At 48.0% G+C, this 16,372-nt stretch overlaps 1 protein-coding gene across 1 annotated transcript in view; it reads right to left on the bottom strand.

The window, feature by feature from the left end:
* Positions 1–16,372, bottom strand: part of Pebp4 (phosphatidylethanolamine binding protein 4) — a 130,757-nt gene that overhangs the window by 92,378 nt on the left and 22,007 nt on the right. Inside the window, exon 4 of the mRNA XM_042667205.1 lies at positions 2,507–2,605. Within this exon, the coding sequence (XP_042523139.1) occupies positions 2,507–2,605 (99 nt within the window). The remainder of the gene's footprint in view (positions 1–2,506; positions 2,606–16,372) is intronic.

Raw genomic sequence — 16,372 nt, 5'->3', positions numbered from 1 at the left:
GTGCTTGTCCAACACAGAGGCCAAACAGAGTGGGAGCTCTGTATTGGTCTTGGGCCCAGGAACCTACATTTTCCCAAGCTGCCAGGCTGGGCAGGTGCACCCTGCTGCACGAGACCCCCCAGCCCCCAGCACCGACATGGAGGAAGTGCTCCTGGGTCTACCAGAGCCCTTGCTTCCTTTGGCCGAGGTCAGGCCCTGAGACCTGAACCCACTTGGCTAACACTCCTTGTGGCTGGTGGAATGCGGGCAGGTGGCGAGCTAAGTGGACATACCCAGGAGGGCTGGCGCTTCCTGCTGGGCACCCAGACCAGGGAAAGTGGGTGGAAACAGCGACTGAAACCGGAGCCTCTTCCTGCCTGAGCGGGAAGCAAAGGCCACTGCACAGGGCAGGTGGCCTGGTTATAAGCTCTGTGGCTTAGCAGCCCGGCCCAACAGCTGCCACCTGTCACCTGCCACCTGCTGTGCCTCTCAGCAGGGCATCTGGGTCTCAGCCCTCGTTTGCAGCTCAGAGCTGGAGTGAGCAATGTGTCTGGAGTGAGTACTGAGGTGAAAGGGCTGGATGGGCTGGCCTGGGGGCTTCAGCCTTCAAAAGCCCCTGGACTACAATGCCATCCTGTCCACAGCTGCTCTGCAGCTCTGCTCTCAAAATCTTTCACCAGAGCCCTCGGAGGGGAAGCCCTTCCTAGCAACTCTTTTCCACCCTGGTCCAGAAAATGACAACTCTCTGCCTGAGGGGCGATCCCTGGCTTTCCCTTTTGTGCCCTCCGCTGGCTGTGGCCCGAACCTAGCCCTGTGCTGCCCATTGGCGAGTTATAGAACTTTCTTCAGCCTCACCAGGAAATGAGGTTCCTGCCACCAAGGCAAGTTTGGACACTGCCCAAGAGGCTGCCCTGGCCAGGCAAAGGTTGGACTCCCACCGCTGAGTTTGCTCAGAAGTCAGTAGCTGGCTGGCTGCCCTTCCCCTGCCCTTAGGCCAGCAGGAAAGACGCATGCCTTTGGGATGGCCCTCTGGTCGTCCAGAATTCTCTCATGGGCTAGCAGACCATCAGCACGACCTCGCAAAGGCGGAAGTGTGACTCACCTATGACAGCTAAAGAACCCTGAGGATCCAAGAGGTTATTGGCCGGTAACCAGCCAACATCCTGACCACATTCAGACTTAGCTTTCCTACTTCTGGGTTTCTGCTTTCACATCGCAAAAGCCATCAGTTGGTTTTGTAGGTGCAGATTTGTGAATGCCACAGGCTGATGTGGGTTTCCTCAAAGCGCCCTGCCAGGTGCTTTGTGTTTGTGAATAAGCGATTTCATGGTCACTTGTGGTTGGGAAACAATGCATATTCTAGACAGTAGGCCCTGTGTGTGCATCTTGGCTCTGCACGTTTGTATTCAACTAATGGCAAGTTGAAAAAAATGCATATAATTGCATCTCTGAGGATCATGTATAGACTTTTTTTTTTTGTCACCAGTCCCTAAGCAACACAGAATAATAACCATTCATGTAACATTTATATTAAGAATGATAAGTAATTTAGATCTGATTTCAAGTATACAGCAGGATGTACATAGCTTTTGCTTTGGGGAGGGGGTGGTGGAGGGTGCCTGCCCTTAGCTTTTTTGCTCCAGGCTGATACTCTGTCACTTGAACCCTACCTCCACCTTCTGAATTTTTTGGTGGGCAGTTAGAGATAAGTTTCACAGGCTTATCAGTCTGGAATAGCTTTGAACTTTGATCCTTAGATCTCAGCCGACTGAATGGCCAGGATTTTGGGCGTGAGCCACTGGCATGTAGCTGTGTAAAGCTTCTATGCAAAGATGACCTCCCTTTACAGAAGGTTGGGTTTTGGTGTCCAGGGTAGAGTGGGGCGGGAGAGTCCCGAGACCTGCGCGGTCCTGAGGATGTGAAGGAATGTCTGTGGCACCCGTCAGGATGATGAGTCTCTAAAAGGTAAGGAATGTGAGCCATTCTGTTAACCCAGACTGTCCAAGACTTGTTTGGCAATCGAGCCTTTTATTCTTTGCCCCGAGTGCCCTCCATTTACCCACCAAATGTGAGCTCCTTGCACTCAACGCTGGGGAGACTGAGCCAGGCCCCTTCCCCAGTGTGAGGCCAACCAGAGAGCAAATCACTTTGTTTCCTGCACGCCCCTGGCTCAGCAGGGGAGGGCCTCCAGCAGGACACCCCCGTCCTAACCACATCGCAGCACCCGGTCTAGCGTGTACTGGCACAAACCGAAATCAGTACCTAAATCCATCATGGCGGAAGGAGTGGTACCACAAAAGATCAGCAAGCCCTACAGGCTTTCTTCTACTCATCCTGACAGCTGGTTTACCACCGAACCTGCCGCCTCTAGTCCTTTGACTTGGTGTGAAGCTGTTTGAAAGCTTGGGGGGCTGTTGACACAGAAGTCCTGCTCTCCCCACAGAATGACAAGCTGAGAACCACACTGAACGATAATCTTCCAGCGACCACTGCGAATGAGGCTTAAAGTGCCTCGTGGCCTTCTTACCTTGATGTCTGCCACCATCCAGTGCCTCCAGAATCTCGCTTTGGGGTTGCGCCTGCTGGGGGCATCTGGATCCACCATCACCAGGACGTAGTTCCCACCCTGCAATACAATGCACCATGAAGCCGTGTAGCATCGGGACTCTCTAGCGGGAAGGGGAGACTCTACCTCTATTCCCATCTGAGACTGCAGGCAGTCCCTACGGCTCCCTCCCCAGTTTGTGCTAGCTCTCTTGATGTTTCTCTCATGTCACATGTTGATTCTTAGAGAAATAAAGTCTGTGGAGAAGATGGCAGATCTCTAGGCCTTGATGAAGACACAAACCCAACAAGGCATATTTACTAAGCACCCCAGACCCCACAGGCCAAGAGATGGATGCTTGCTCTGTCTCAGAACCCCTGGGGTCAATACCTCTGTTCACCAAGCATTAACTGAATATGTACAAGAGATGACTATGTGCCAGGTCAGTAAGAGGCATGCTTTTAGGAAGTTTTAAGACACAGATGATAAAATAAATAAGTAGATAGCCAGCCAGAGAGGGACATGTTTAGTTGTGGTCCAGGCTCTGAGGAAAGTGACAGAGGGTAGGCAAGAGGGAGGAAGAAATCTGGGAACAGAAACAGTGACAAGGCCTTCAGCTGGGCCAGAGACAGAAGACCCGAGTGTCCAGAGGTGGACGAGTGGTAGGGCGGACATGGTGGGGTGAGAAGTGGCTGGTCCCGGGCACAGGAGACTTTCTAGGTCTGAGTAAGGACTGAGATGTGACACTGAGAACAATTCAACCACTAGAGGGTGTCCACATGGAACTCAAGGCCCTGTGCTTGTTACACAGAAACTCAACCCCCGAGACACGTTCCCCCTTGCTTTCAGTTTGTGTTTTCCAGAGAGCATCTCAAGAACTTTGCCTGGGCTGGCCTTGCATGTCAATTCTCACGTCTCCACCTTTGGAGTAGTTGGAACTAAGGTGTGTGATTGTGAGACCATTGGAAACTTTCCAAAGACAGGAAGTCTAAAGCTGGAAGTACTGATGGTTGAATACTAAAATCCCAAAGTAGCAGAGAACCACGTATTTGATGTGAACAGGAAATGAAATTAGAAAATGTGAAAATAGTCCCCCAAAGTTTTCTAGCATGCAGAATAAAAAGACAGAGAGGAAAATGTGTATATGATACAAGAAAGGGAAACCTGTATATGATACATCTAAGAAGTGGTTCTAGCTAAAGCAATAAGAAAGTACACAGAAAGTAGAAATACAGTTTTTTAAAAAAGAAACAAACCTTTATCCTTCTTCTTTTTCATTTCTTTTTTTTTTTTTATAAATGACATGATTGTCTACATGAGAAATCCATAAAAACTAAAAACAACTAGAGTAATAATCCATAAAGTAAGCTGTCACCAAACGTATACCAAACCTATAGTTTGCTGTATACTAATAATAGTCTTCAGATGTACTTTTAAAATTCCCTCTACAGTGGTAACAAAAATGTAAAATATCCCAGAATAAATATGAAGAAAATGTAAGATTTATACAGACTAAACAAATATTACTGGTGCTCATAAGAAAAATTGAATAGATGCAGAGACAAGAGATTGCTCTTAAGTTAAAATAATTTTGTAAAAAAGTCAATAAAGCTTTAATTAATTTAATAATGTAACAAGTTTAATGAAAAATAAAAATTCTTAGTAGTTGTTATGGGAATTTCACAAATAATTCTAAACCTCACAATTAAATGCAAAAAGTAAGTAAATATAATAAAAAGAATTTGACCCAAGACACTACTTAAAAAGAAGAAATAGGAGTTGATGTTGATTTTATAGATATTAAAATACGTTATAAAGCTATAATAATTAGACCGATGTGACATTAAAGAGTAAATAAGTAAACACAACAAAAAAGGAGATCCATAGAGAAACTCAAATTCTTTCTTAACATTTAATGTACAATATTAATCATTTAACACGATAATATGTGACAGTTATTTCAAATCAGAGAAGGAAAGGTAGACTCTCTTATAAATGCTATGGAATAATTGGCTCATTATGTGGAATTATAAGCAAGTCTTGGGCTGGGGGATGGCTCAGGGTACTGAGTTCAAACTCTAGTATGGCAGAAAAAAAAATGAATTTAGGACTCTGTCTTTTTGTGGTGCTGAAGACTGAACTCAGGGTCTTGCACTTACTATGTAAGTGATCTTCTACTGAGCTAAATCTCCAACCCCAAACTTAGTTCTCTATTTCTTTCAGACACCAAAAATCTTCCATATTTAAATATGAAAATGAAAAATGAAACTTAAAAACTGGTTTAGGAACACAATGTTGAATTCATACACTGGAATGCTGTTGAAGTTAGATCTTTACATTATTAATAAGGGGAATATCTACAAAATTCTCATATGTAAAAGAAGCAAAAATTATAGGTAACAGTAAAAGAAGAAATAAAACTATTTTTCTTCTTTACATACACAGAAGAGTGTGTATGATATTTCAAATGTGCAGGAAAACTATATCACTTACTATATATATTTATAGATAGATACGCATATGCATGGAAAATGTCTGGGAAAATATATATACCAAACTGTTAGCAGTAAATGGCATGAAGGAGAAGATTGATATTATCCAACTAGATATAATTTTAAATCTTTTATATGGCAAGAAAAATAATAAAATTCAAAGGCAATAAGCTGAGGATCCATGTATTCAAGATCTATGAAAAAAGCATTAATATATGAAGCACTGTTTAAATCAACAAAAAGACTCATAGCCCATTGGAAGATTAGATTAAAATATTAAAAGGCACTCATAAAATAAGAAATACAATGTATCAATAGACAAAATAGTTGATTTCGCTAACATGCAAAAACTAAAATCAAATGCCAACTTTTATGTATTTTTATGTTTATCCTGAGTACGTAGAACCAAAGGGGAGGTTACCAGAGCCTATGCACCCTCAAACTCTCGTTCATGTCTTTATAAAAAAGTTCTTCAACTAAGAAAAGAAAATACCCATTACACAAAATATTCATGATGAGCACTCAGGTGTCTCATATTTGTGAGCCTGGCTACTTAAGAGGCTGAGATCTGAAGATCAAGGTTTGAAGCCAGCAGGAGCAGACAAATCAAACAGATTCTTATCTCTAATTAACCAACAAAAAAGCCAGAAGTAGAGCTATAGCTTAAGTGGTAGAGCAGCAGCCTTGAACCAAAAAGCTAAGCAAGAGAGCTCAAGTCCTACTGCTGGCACAAGAAGAAGGAGGAGGAAGAGGAGGAGGAGGAGGGGGTGAGGAGGGGTGAGAAGGGATGAGGAGGGGGGAAGAGGAGGAAGAGAGGGGGGGAGGGGAAGGAGGAAGAGGAAGAAAAGGCAAAATGACTAGCACTCTCAGATTGATAGGAAAATTACGACAGGGTAGAGTTCCATAGTCTTCCAGAATCTGAAACTCCTTTGTGGTCATGAGGGTCCATCCTCTAAGTGCTGACAGCTGAGAGAGAAAAAGAGAAGAGAGGCAGAGAGAGACAGAGACAGAGAGAGACAGACAGACAGAGAGAGAATGCAATCAATGCTTTCAACAATGGAATCAGGATGGAGATGGAGCTTAGTGGCATACTGCTCACCTGGCATGTGTGAGGTGCTGAGTTTGAACCCTAACATGACAAATCATCATCATCATCACCACCACCACCACCACAACCACTACTACCACCATCATCACCAACACCATCATCATCAACAGCAGCAAGAATAAACAAATAACAGAGTTGTTTCCAGAGGTTCTCATACTTGCTACATGCTTCTTGCCTGGGTCAGAGTGCTATAGCTTCTCGGTCATGTAGATTAGAATGCCAGGCCTGGATTAGGGACCATAAGCACTTGATGCACTGTGGCCTGGAGATATTGGCTAGGTCTTTCTCCCTTCCAGCTTGTTCCTGAAAGCTGAAGAGGCTGGACTACATGATCTACTTTCCCTGGGATTCTCACACCTATCTGGCAGATTCTGAGATCTAGACATAGTGAGAAGGTTGGCCCGCTCAGACAATCCCTGCTTCTGGAATTTGCTTGAAAGCATTGAACCCAGGGTCTCAAGGAGCCATCTGACCACCATGCTCATTGCAGCACCAGTCTCAATAGCCAAGGCATGGAACCAAGCTAAATGTCCATCAAATGACCAATGAATTTTTTAAAAATATATCATTACAAAATGGTCTATGCCAATGCCCCTTGACTTACAGGGGGTTACTGCATGATAAATCTGTAGTAAGCCGAATATGCTATAAGCTGAAAATGCATTTATTGTAAGTCATCGACCAAGGCAAGTGCTCTACCACTGAGCCAACTTCCCAGCCCCACTCCAGGTTTTTTGATGGTAAGAGTGTCATAGAACTTGTTTGCTCCAGCTGGCTTCAAATGATGATCCTCAGATCTCAGTCTCCTAAACAGACTGATTGGCATGAGCCACCACACCCAGCCTTCTCTCCTAACTTTAGGAGGGAAAAACAAACACAGAAACGGGGCTGCCCATATCATGGTTTAGTCTAACCTACCTAAAATACCTCCAGAGTATATACATTAACACACAGACGAGTATCACCGGAGAGAATTGCACTGCATAACACTAAACTGGGAAAAGATCCAGATTGTGAAGTCGAAATATTGTGTTAACCCTTTGTAAACCGGGTACCTAAACCAGCTGCAAACTAGCTGGAACTAAGAAGGATACTATCAGCCTGTAATAAAAAGGAAGAAATACTGGGTTTTGTGACAGGGGTGAACTTAGGATATTATTCTCAGTGAAATAAACCAGTCACGCAAAGACAAATACTGTGTGGTTCCACCTAAGTGTGGAGTATGGGAGTCGAAACCCCAGAGGCAGACTGCAGAGCAGAGGCCTCGGCCGGACAGGGTGGGGAGATGGCGCTAGAATCAGGGGCTAGATAGAAGCTTTCGGCAGTAAGTTCTAGACATCGAGTGCAGCATCCTCTTCACACCATATTGTGACTTACAAGTCTCTTGAGAGTGGATCTCATTGTTAAGTGGTCGAGTGCTCTTAGCACAGAAAAAAAAAAATCAAAGTAAACAGGAAGTAATACTGTCTGAAGAAGTGGCAAATCCTGAAGCGTGGTGGCGTGGCAGGCTGGCGAGCTCTGGGAATGTCTGTTGGGCGTGTGGGCAGCCCCATTTCTGTGTTTGTTTTTCCCTCCTAAAGTTAGGAGAGAAGGCTGGGTGTGGTGGCTCATGCCAATCAGTCTGTTTAGGAGACTGAGATCTGAGGATCATCATTTGAGGCCAGCTGGAGCAAACAAGTTCTATGACACTCTTACCATCAAAAAACCTGGAGTGGGGCTGGGAAGGTGGCTCAGTGGTAGAGTGCTTGCCTTGTATGCATGAGGCCCTGGGTTCGATTCCTCAGCAACACATATGTAGAAAAAAAAAGCCAGAAGTGGCGCTGTGCCTCAAGTGGTAGAGCGCTAGCCTTGAGCTGAAGAGCTGAGGGACAGCGCCCAGGCACAGAGTTCAGGCCCCACGACCAGACCAAAAAAAACAAAAACAAAAAAACCTGGAGTGGAGCTGTGGCTCAAGTGGTAGAGCGCTAGCCTTGAGCAGAAAAAGCTCAGGGACAGCACCCAGGTGCTGAGTTCAAGTTCCAAGCGTGCATGCATGCACACACACATACACACACACAGTGTCTGCAAAAGACATAAATAACTCAATGTCCATCAGCCGTGGTATTGGTTAGTAAACAATGATACATGCTTACAATGGAAAGCTTTAGAGCCATTCAAAAAAAAAAAAAACAACGAAGAATTCTCAGATTGATATATTAAAAAACAAAACAAAAAACAAGCTCTCCAGGATAAATTAAGTGGGGGGAAAAAAACCTACATTGTAAACCACTGTCTGGTACCTTACTTTGATTCAAGAATGAGAAAATAAGGTATTTCTTCACATATATTCCTTTATGCTTGTATTTGCATAAACAAACCATGAAGGGACTTTTTTTTTTAAATCATAGGAGCTGTGGGTGGTGGCAATGTTTGGGTCGTTGGGATAGAGGTGGGAAGAAGCTTCTCAGCTGGTTCTATCACTTTGATCTTTGAATCACGTGAGTGTGGTACCTGCTAAAAATAAACTGAAATTATGACACAAAGTGGATAGTAATCGCGTAGCATTATCTTGGAGATAATGCCTGTATCTCTCCCTCACCGAGGCTGAGGGGTGATGAGGGATGCCCGTGATAGACAGCTCAGGGAATTCTCCCACCATTTTGAAGGGCATCTGTAGAGAAAGGAAAGGTGCCAGATTTGAACCCAGACCACCACAGAACAGAGCCCGAGCAAGGCGTCCCATGTTCCTTGAAAGGCAAGTGATCCCTTCCTTAGCCAAAGGCCTCCTTCCCTTGACTTTTGTGATTTTTGCTATTTTTCATTCCTGAAGCTTCTTTCTCGGAACTGGGACCTGGGCACTCTTCCTTTCTCTAGCGTGTTTGTGCGTGCGTGCGTGGCGTGCGCGTGTGCATGTGTGTACTGGGGCTCGAGCTCAGGGCCTCATGTTCTCCCTTGGCTTTGCCATTCGAGGCTGGCAGGTCTGTTCTGTCTCATCATGCCACACGCTCCACATGGCTACCATGTAGCACAAGGCCCTGGGCCAGATGCCAGCACCATCTTCCCCAGCCTCACTATTCGAGAGCTAAATAAACCTTGCTTCTTTATAAGTTACTCAGCCTATGACACTCAGGGACAGTGACAGGAAGCGGCCTAGCACCCCACCCATGATTTCTCCCCACTCCGTGTGCTGTTCTAGCGTGGCCCTCTGTGATATGCTGTGGCTCACAGGCCTGGGAGTACAAACCTCTTCCTACATCACTGCCGTTTCCACCTGCGTGTTCACCATTCCCCGTGAAAACCAACCCAGGATGCATTTGAGAGCAGGTCCTGACTCTGTCGCGTCCAGACATCCCTCAAGGCCCTCTGGAGCTGAGGAGCGTCTGGCACTGCGCCAACGTGCTCTGACAGGCCTGTGTACGCAGTTTATTGTCGACAATGCTCACTTGTCTCCCTGGAGACTGAGCCGATCTGGCCAAGGCGGGATCACGGTCAAGTTGAATGTGTTCTCCAACGCCGTGGTGCTTACTCCCTGTCTGCATTTGAGAATGGCTACGGTTACGTGTCAGAGCTCCCAAGGCTGGACCCTCAGACCCCAGCCAGCGGTTTGGACTCCTCCTGGGGGTGAATTGAGAACCACCAGCCTCAAGTCCAGCTCCAAATCCACCGAGGCCAGCAACGGGACTTTTCTTTCCTCATGCTCTACCCACCTGGCCCGGGAGAGCTCGTGTGTCCTCTATTGTAAGGTCTCGTCCGGGGCCTTTGTGCCTTGGCCCCAGAGAAGGGCCCCAGCATCCATGGAGAAGCTGAAGGTACAAACACAGTCGCCCCAGGCTCCCCCTGTTCGTGAGGATGTTGGTTGAAGTACAAATTTAGCCTGCGGTGGGCGGAGGTTTGAGCCTCCCCCACAAAGTTGTGCATGGGAAATCTAGTTAAGAGCCTTCTTCCTGGGAGGCTGTGGGGAACAGCTGCTCCTTACCAGGGCTGAGCAGCCCCCCAGGAAGCCATCTGGGTGCTGCCCCTTGAGCCCAAAGCCTTTCATCCCGTGGACTGGCCCAGGGTTCAGGCTGGCGTCCATCCAGCACACCAGCCTCTCTTTGCATAGCACCAGCCAAGGCACATCCAGGACCTTGTGGCAGACGTGGCTGTACCCAGGAGCTGGGGCGCTTTGCACACGCTGATGTGTTTTGTAAAGAGGTGATGTGGAGCCATGGTGGATTGGATGTCCTTTCTCCTCCCTGTCTCGATTAGAAGCTGGGAGGCTAAGATAACTGAATTCCCCAGCTTCTACTGTGCTGAACGGTACAGCTGGCCAGGATGTAGGGGAAAGTCTCCAGGAGAAGAGATCTCTTCCTGAAAAGTCACAAAGAGAAAATCCAAGGTGGCTCTTTTTTTGATCAGTCCTGGGGCTTGAACTCAGGGCCTGGGCATTGTCCTTCAACTCTTTTGCTCAAGGCTAGTGCTTTACCACATTGAGCCATAGCTCTACTTCTGGCTTTCTGGTGGTTAATTGGTACTAAAGAGTCTCACAGACTTTCCTGCCTGGGCTGGCTTTTTTTTTTTCTTTCGGTCAGTCATGGGGCTTGAACTCTGGGCCTGGGCACTGTCCCTCAGCTCTTTAGCACAAGGCAAGCTCTCTACCACGTGAGCCACAGCGTCACTTCCAGCTTTTCCTGTTTATGTGGTGCTGAGGAATCAAACCCAAGGCCTCATGCATGCAAGGCAAGCACTCTACCACTGAGCCACCTTCCCAGCCCTGGGTTGGCTTTGAATTGTGATCCTCAGATCTGTTTCCTGAGTAGTTAGGATTATAGGCGTGAGCCACCAGTGACCAGCCAAAGTTGCCCTTTTGTTCCTCCATCCAGTCCCCATCTTCCTGCATGGAATGCTGGGTGAGATGTGGGCTGTATAGCAAGACATCCTGAGCCCAAGAAGAGACAAGGGTCAAGTTAAAGGCCTGTGTGAAAAGACCTGGGATAAAGCAAAAAAAAGATTCTTGAGCTGCTGAATTAGGTCAAGATTGTTTCATGAAGCAAGCCCCTTAAGGCCTGGTAGTAAGACTTTTATCTTTCCCCTTGTGTCTAAGCACATTCCTAATGACACAAGTGTCATTTTTCCATGCTTGTTTGGGCCTGTGCCAGAGCCATGCAACTGGCCTTGGTGCCAGAGTGGCTCTTCTGAAAGTCTCCTGATACTGTGCGGAAGTGGCTTGAATAAATGACCAACAGCCTGACCCCTAGGCCCCTGGTTCTTTTATGGCTAAGCTGTGCATTTAAGAAGTTATTTACCCTCGCCAAGATGGGGTTTGCGGATCTGCAAGTTGGCAATGGTACCTGTCTCTGACAAGAACAAGCTGAAGGTGTGAGAGTGTTTTTGAGACCAGTGTCAGGTCTTAGGGTCCGGCGGCTTTATCACTGACAAGGGAAGTGATGTCTGCTCTCAGAGGTGGCTGGTGTAGCTGTTACCTTGACAGCAGGAAGACTTGCTCCAGTTGCCTGAGGCTGTACAGTGTCCCTCCTGGGTCTGGACAGAGGTGAGCTGAGGACACTAGCATGCCTCAGGAGGGACTGAGCTCTCCTGGGGATGGGGGCAGAGTAAGGATGCTGGATGGAATAGGGGAGTGTTTCCTTCATGGGAAACTTAGCAAGAATGGACCAGAATCTTCTGTGGCCTCCTGGCCATCGTGTCCCTCACTGCCCTGAGAATGCCACAGATTCAGGTTCAGCTCAGATCCTTAAAAAAGACCACAGTTCACCCAACTGGAAAAAAAAAAAAAAGCCTCCATCAAATGCAGACAGTCTTCAAGAATGATGTTAGAACTAGTCCTGAACTTCCTGTTCACGGCAACCCCGGACATTCTAAGACAAGGCTCACACCTTCTCAATACCCTCCCCACAGGTTCAAGAGCCCGGGCCTTCCACTCTGTCTACTACTTGAGGCCCCCTCTGACTCCCTGCAAGCTACAAGGGGCTCCCCTCACAAGCTAGGAGAGAAGACAGCTGCGCAAAACAACCACGGGAACCTAGGATACGGCCGGGTCCGGAATCCAAAACACAATCAGAGGGCCTCGTCTTTCCCATGGAGCCTGCGTGAGCTGACCCACTCTGGGCTGCGTCAGCTTCTCTTTTGTAAGGAAGTTGACTTGGTTAAATGGTAATCACCTCATCCACAGCCAAGCAGGCAGCGGTATCACCCCCACGTCAGCCCCCCCGAGTTCCCAGTACGGCGCATCACTGGACGCTGCCCCCTGGGCCTGTGCCCAGATCCCGCAGCTTTCCCCCCCACGCTCAGGAGAGGCCTGTGGGAGTTCCTGCTCCACGCTACAGAACCACAGGACCTTCTGCCCATGACCCTTCCTCCCAGCCATTGGGGGCTGGCTGACTGGGAGAGTAAGCTGGCATGTCTTGGTAAAATGATTCTCTCTAAAAACAAAACAAAAGGCCCTGATTTGTAGCCCTTGTCTCTTTGGGGTTGGAGAGGAGTGTAGAACTGGTTCTTGCCTGATAGCATTCCCGAGGCCCAGCTCTCGGAGGGCTTGGAACATAGACGGGAACTTGGTGGTAGCCTGGCAGGTGAGTGTGGCGGTGCGCGGCTGCCCTGCTGACCCAGAATGAGGAGGCGTCTGCGCTCCCGTGGGATGCTTGCCCCCTGCTGCTGGTCTCTGTGCACATGCCTGGGTCTCCCTCATTCCCCAAGTTAAGTCCACCTGTGAAGACCTACTCTGAGCCCCAGGAGCTGGACACGCCTTCTGTCTTCGAACATCAATCATCTTTTGTTGGTACCTTTGCCTCAGAGCTTCTATATGCCCTAAGCATGAGCTCCTTCTTATCCGATGGTAATTCTTGAGATAAAACATTGCTCTGTGTGCGCGCGCATGCACACACAGGCGCACAAGCCATACTGGGTCTTGAACTCAGAGCCTCGGTGCTGTCATTTCGCTTTTTTTACTCAAGCTAGTGCTCTAACACTTACGCCACAACTCCACTTTTGGCTTTGGTGGTTACTTGGAGATCAGAGTCTCATAGACTTTCCTGCCTAGGCTACCTTTAAACCAGGACCCTCAGATCTCAGCATCTGAGTAGCTGGGATTACAGGAGTGAGCCACAAGAGTCCCGGCAAGGCACTGCCTTTTCACATTGTAGAAGGAAGAACAGAGCTGGACAACCCACTGCACTATTGACCTCGACTCTGGCCAGCTTGCTACCCGGTCTTCTCCTCAGCCTGGGAAAGCCAAAGCCTACCTGACTCTGGGAAAAGCAAAACCAGCTGCGCACTTCCCCAAAGCGCAGCCCTTGGAAGCAGTGGTTGGGTGGGGCCAGCAAGTTTAGCATTGTTCTAAAAGCCAGCCCTGGGCCTCAACAGACTCAGGACGCCTTGGAGGCTGGGCCTGAGCCTGAGGAATCCAAGAGGCCCATTGTATGGCCTCCTCTGCTCTGGACCTAAGCTGCTGCAATGGCCAAGGCCCCTAGTGTGAAGGAATTTGGGTTCTAACTTTAGGTGGCTACGTGGCGGATGGCTGTGTGTTGTGAATATCTCATTCCTACTTTGGTTGCCCAGCTGGTGGGAACAGAACGGGTAGTCATGGGACTGTCATCATGTGCTGTCCAGGTTAACATGTAGCATTTCTATTACTATTAACAGACTTTCTGCTCCTCACTCCATCTGTTCTCTGAAATCATTGCAGTTGTACAGACCATGCCTTCGCTACAGGCAAGCTCTGGGGAAGGGATAGTGCTTTTATGAGAGGAGAAAAAAAAAAGTGTTAAAAAATAACAGCAAACACGAGAGGAGAGTGGGAATGAAGCTAGCAGCAGGTTTCTAATTTCTTTCAGATTCCGGCCTGGAAAGGCGACGTTTGCCACACTTGTTCCGGGTGAACAAGCTCAGCTCGGTGGGGGTGAATGGCTGGGCTTGGGGGAGGGGAGGGGGGGCTTAGTCTCTTAGAGGTGGTATTGGGTGCTGACAGGTTGGGCCTTGGTCAGGCTGCCCAACAGGAGATGCTGGGGAGGGGGTAGGACGCTGGGTGTTGGGATGTCACTGGATGTTCTTGCTCAGAGCTGGAAGGTGCCAAGGTGCCAGGAAGGGCCGGGACTAGTGGAGGTTAAGAGCAACATGGCTGGTTCCATCTGGGCCCGTTTTTCCCCAAACAAAATGGGCAAGATGAGTCTCAGTAAGGCCCTTTCTTGCCGAGCTATTAGGAAACTGGAAAGTTACTAGAAAATATTTCTGGCGGAGAAGCTAGGGGGACTATCCAGGCCCGGGAAGACTTGGTGTGTGAAATGCACTTAACACTAAAAGCACAAAGTGAATCCAGGCAGGTGTGACAGGCTTTGATTGGGGAACGTGGTATGGGGTTTTCCAGTCTTCCCATTGGGATGTGAAGCCAGGTGTGGAGGCCCGGGGGACCTGCTCTCCCACGGGAGGGGTCCAGCGTGGCATGTCCCAGCTCATCGGATGAGGCTGAACACCGGTGTCTTATCTTCCGCCCAAGCCCTGCTTGGGATGACTAGGGAGGCGCTGGCAGGATTTTCAGGGCATTTGATGGAGTCCAAGCCTTGTGTTTTCTGTGTCATCTTTGAAATTCAAAGGAACTCATAGGGTTCTGACCAGGGAGTTTCAGGCTCTTCCTTCGATAATAGGCTTCAACAAATCTCAGGGTCTGGCAGGCCTTTGTGGTAGTTCTGGACAAAAAGGTGGCCCTGTTGGTTGATAGCACCCCCACCCCGTCCACATCTGGGTGCTTTTATTAGGGAATTGGGAAGAAGAGGATTTGGAGTCACTCTTCTCTGTTGACCAATTTTGAGAGTCATGGTGGTTCCAGAAAAACCTACCTGTTCTCCTTTAGCCAAAGACTCGATTGTACAGAATGTGGCTCAGCCCCCTGAGACCATGTCTGTGTGTAGTGGGCTTTTGGTGGGCTTGCTTCCACCTGAACTTGGTGAGCTCCCCTTCTCCCTGACATACCCCCTCCTGGCTCTCAGTGGACGCTACTGAATAAAGCCATGCACTCAATAAAGATGTTTCTGTCTGTGATGGGCGAAATCTACACGACGGTGGTCCCCTGAGATTATGATGGGCTGAAAAGTAACTATGGCCCAGGGACGTCACAGCTAACAAGCTGCAGTCAGTCATGCTACTGCACGTTTTCCTGATGCTGCCGGCCCCGGAGGACCACAGTGCAGAGGAGGTACACTGCACTGACTATCACCACTGAGGCAGATGACTGTGTGGCTGCTTGATGAATGGACTTCTTATTATTATTTTAGGGTTGATACTTACAAAAACACCGTATACGCTGGCAGCAGCCTCAAATGGCTCCCATTTACTATCTCTTCATTGCATGATGAGGCCACGTGGAGTGACAGGCCTGCATCCTCCCTCCCCCCCCCCCCCCTCTCGTCAGTTGTGAGGCTTGAACTCTGGGCCTGGGCACTGTCCCTGAGCTCTTTGGCTTAAGGCTAGCACTTTACCACTTGAGCCACAGCGCCACTTCTGGTTTTCTGGTGGTTCACTGGAGATAAGAGTCTCATAGACTTTCCTGCCTTAGCTGGCTTTGAACTGTGATCCTCAGATCTCAGCCTCCTGAGTAGCTAGGATTACAGGCATGTGCCACTGGCACCTAGCATCTTCTAGGTGTTCAAGTGTGTGTGAATGTCTGATGATGCTCAGGCATCCATGGAATGCCCACTGATGCATTTCTCAGAATGTATCCCCATTATCAAGTGGCCCAACTACTTCCACACAGAACCTGACACACATAGGTTACACAATGAGTGTGCAGGCTGAGGGCACTCATGAAGCACATAAACTATGTAATGAACGGTACCGATTCCTTTACCAAGAAGCATTGCTGTTTACCACATTTTATACTAAGGTAAGATGTCCTGCCATAAGAAGTGAGTGTTGGAAGTATAAATTGGTGCAATCGGTAATGAAAGATTATCAAACAAAATAATAGCTGTCACCAGTTGAACCTGTTTATATCAAGTGGCAAACACTTCCTATCCCAGGCCGGCCTTGTTCACCTCTACACAACACATCCTCATTCACACCTTAAAGAGAAACCCGCCACTTTGGGAGGCTGAGTAACTTGCTCAAGGGCATGTCACTTGGCAGAGCTGAAGAGTCAGCCTGTTCTTTTTTGTTTTAGGTAGGTCGTGGGGTTTGAACTCTGGGCCTGGGCGCTGTCCCTCAGCTCTTCAGCTCAAAGCTTGTACTCTACTACTTGAGCCACAGCGCCACTTCTGGTTTTCTGGTGGTTTATTGGAGATA

The sequence above is a fragment of the Dipodomys spectabilis genome, unplaced genomic scaffold, assembly GCF_019054845.1.
Source record: "Dipodomys spectabilis isolate Male_0828 unplaced genomic scaffold, ASM1905484v1 ptg000380l, whole genome shotgun sequence".
NCBI lineage: Eukaryota > Metazoa > Chordata > Mammalia > Rodentia > Heteromyidae > Dipodomys > Dipodomys spectabilis.
This window is presented reverse-complemented; position numbering and strand designations above follow the sequence as displayed.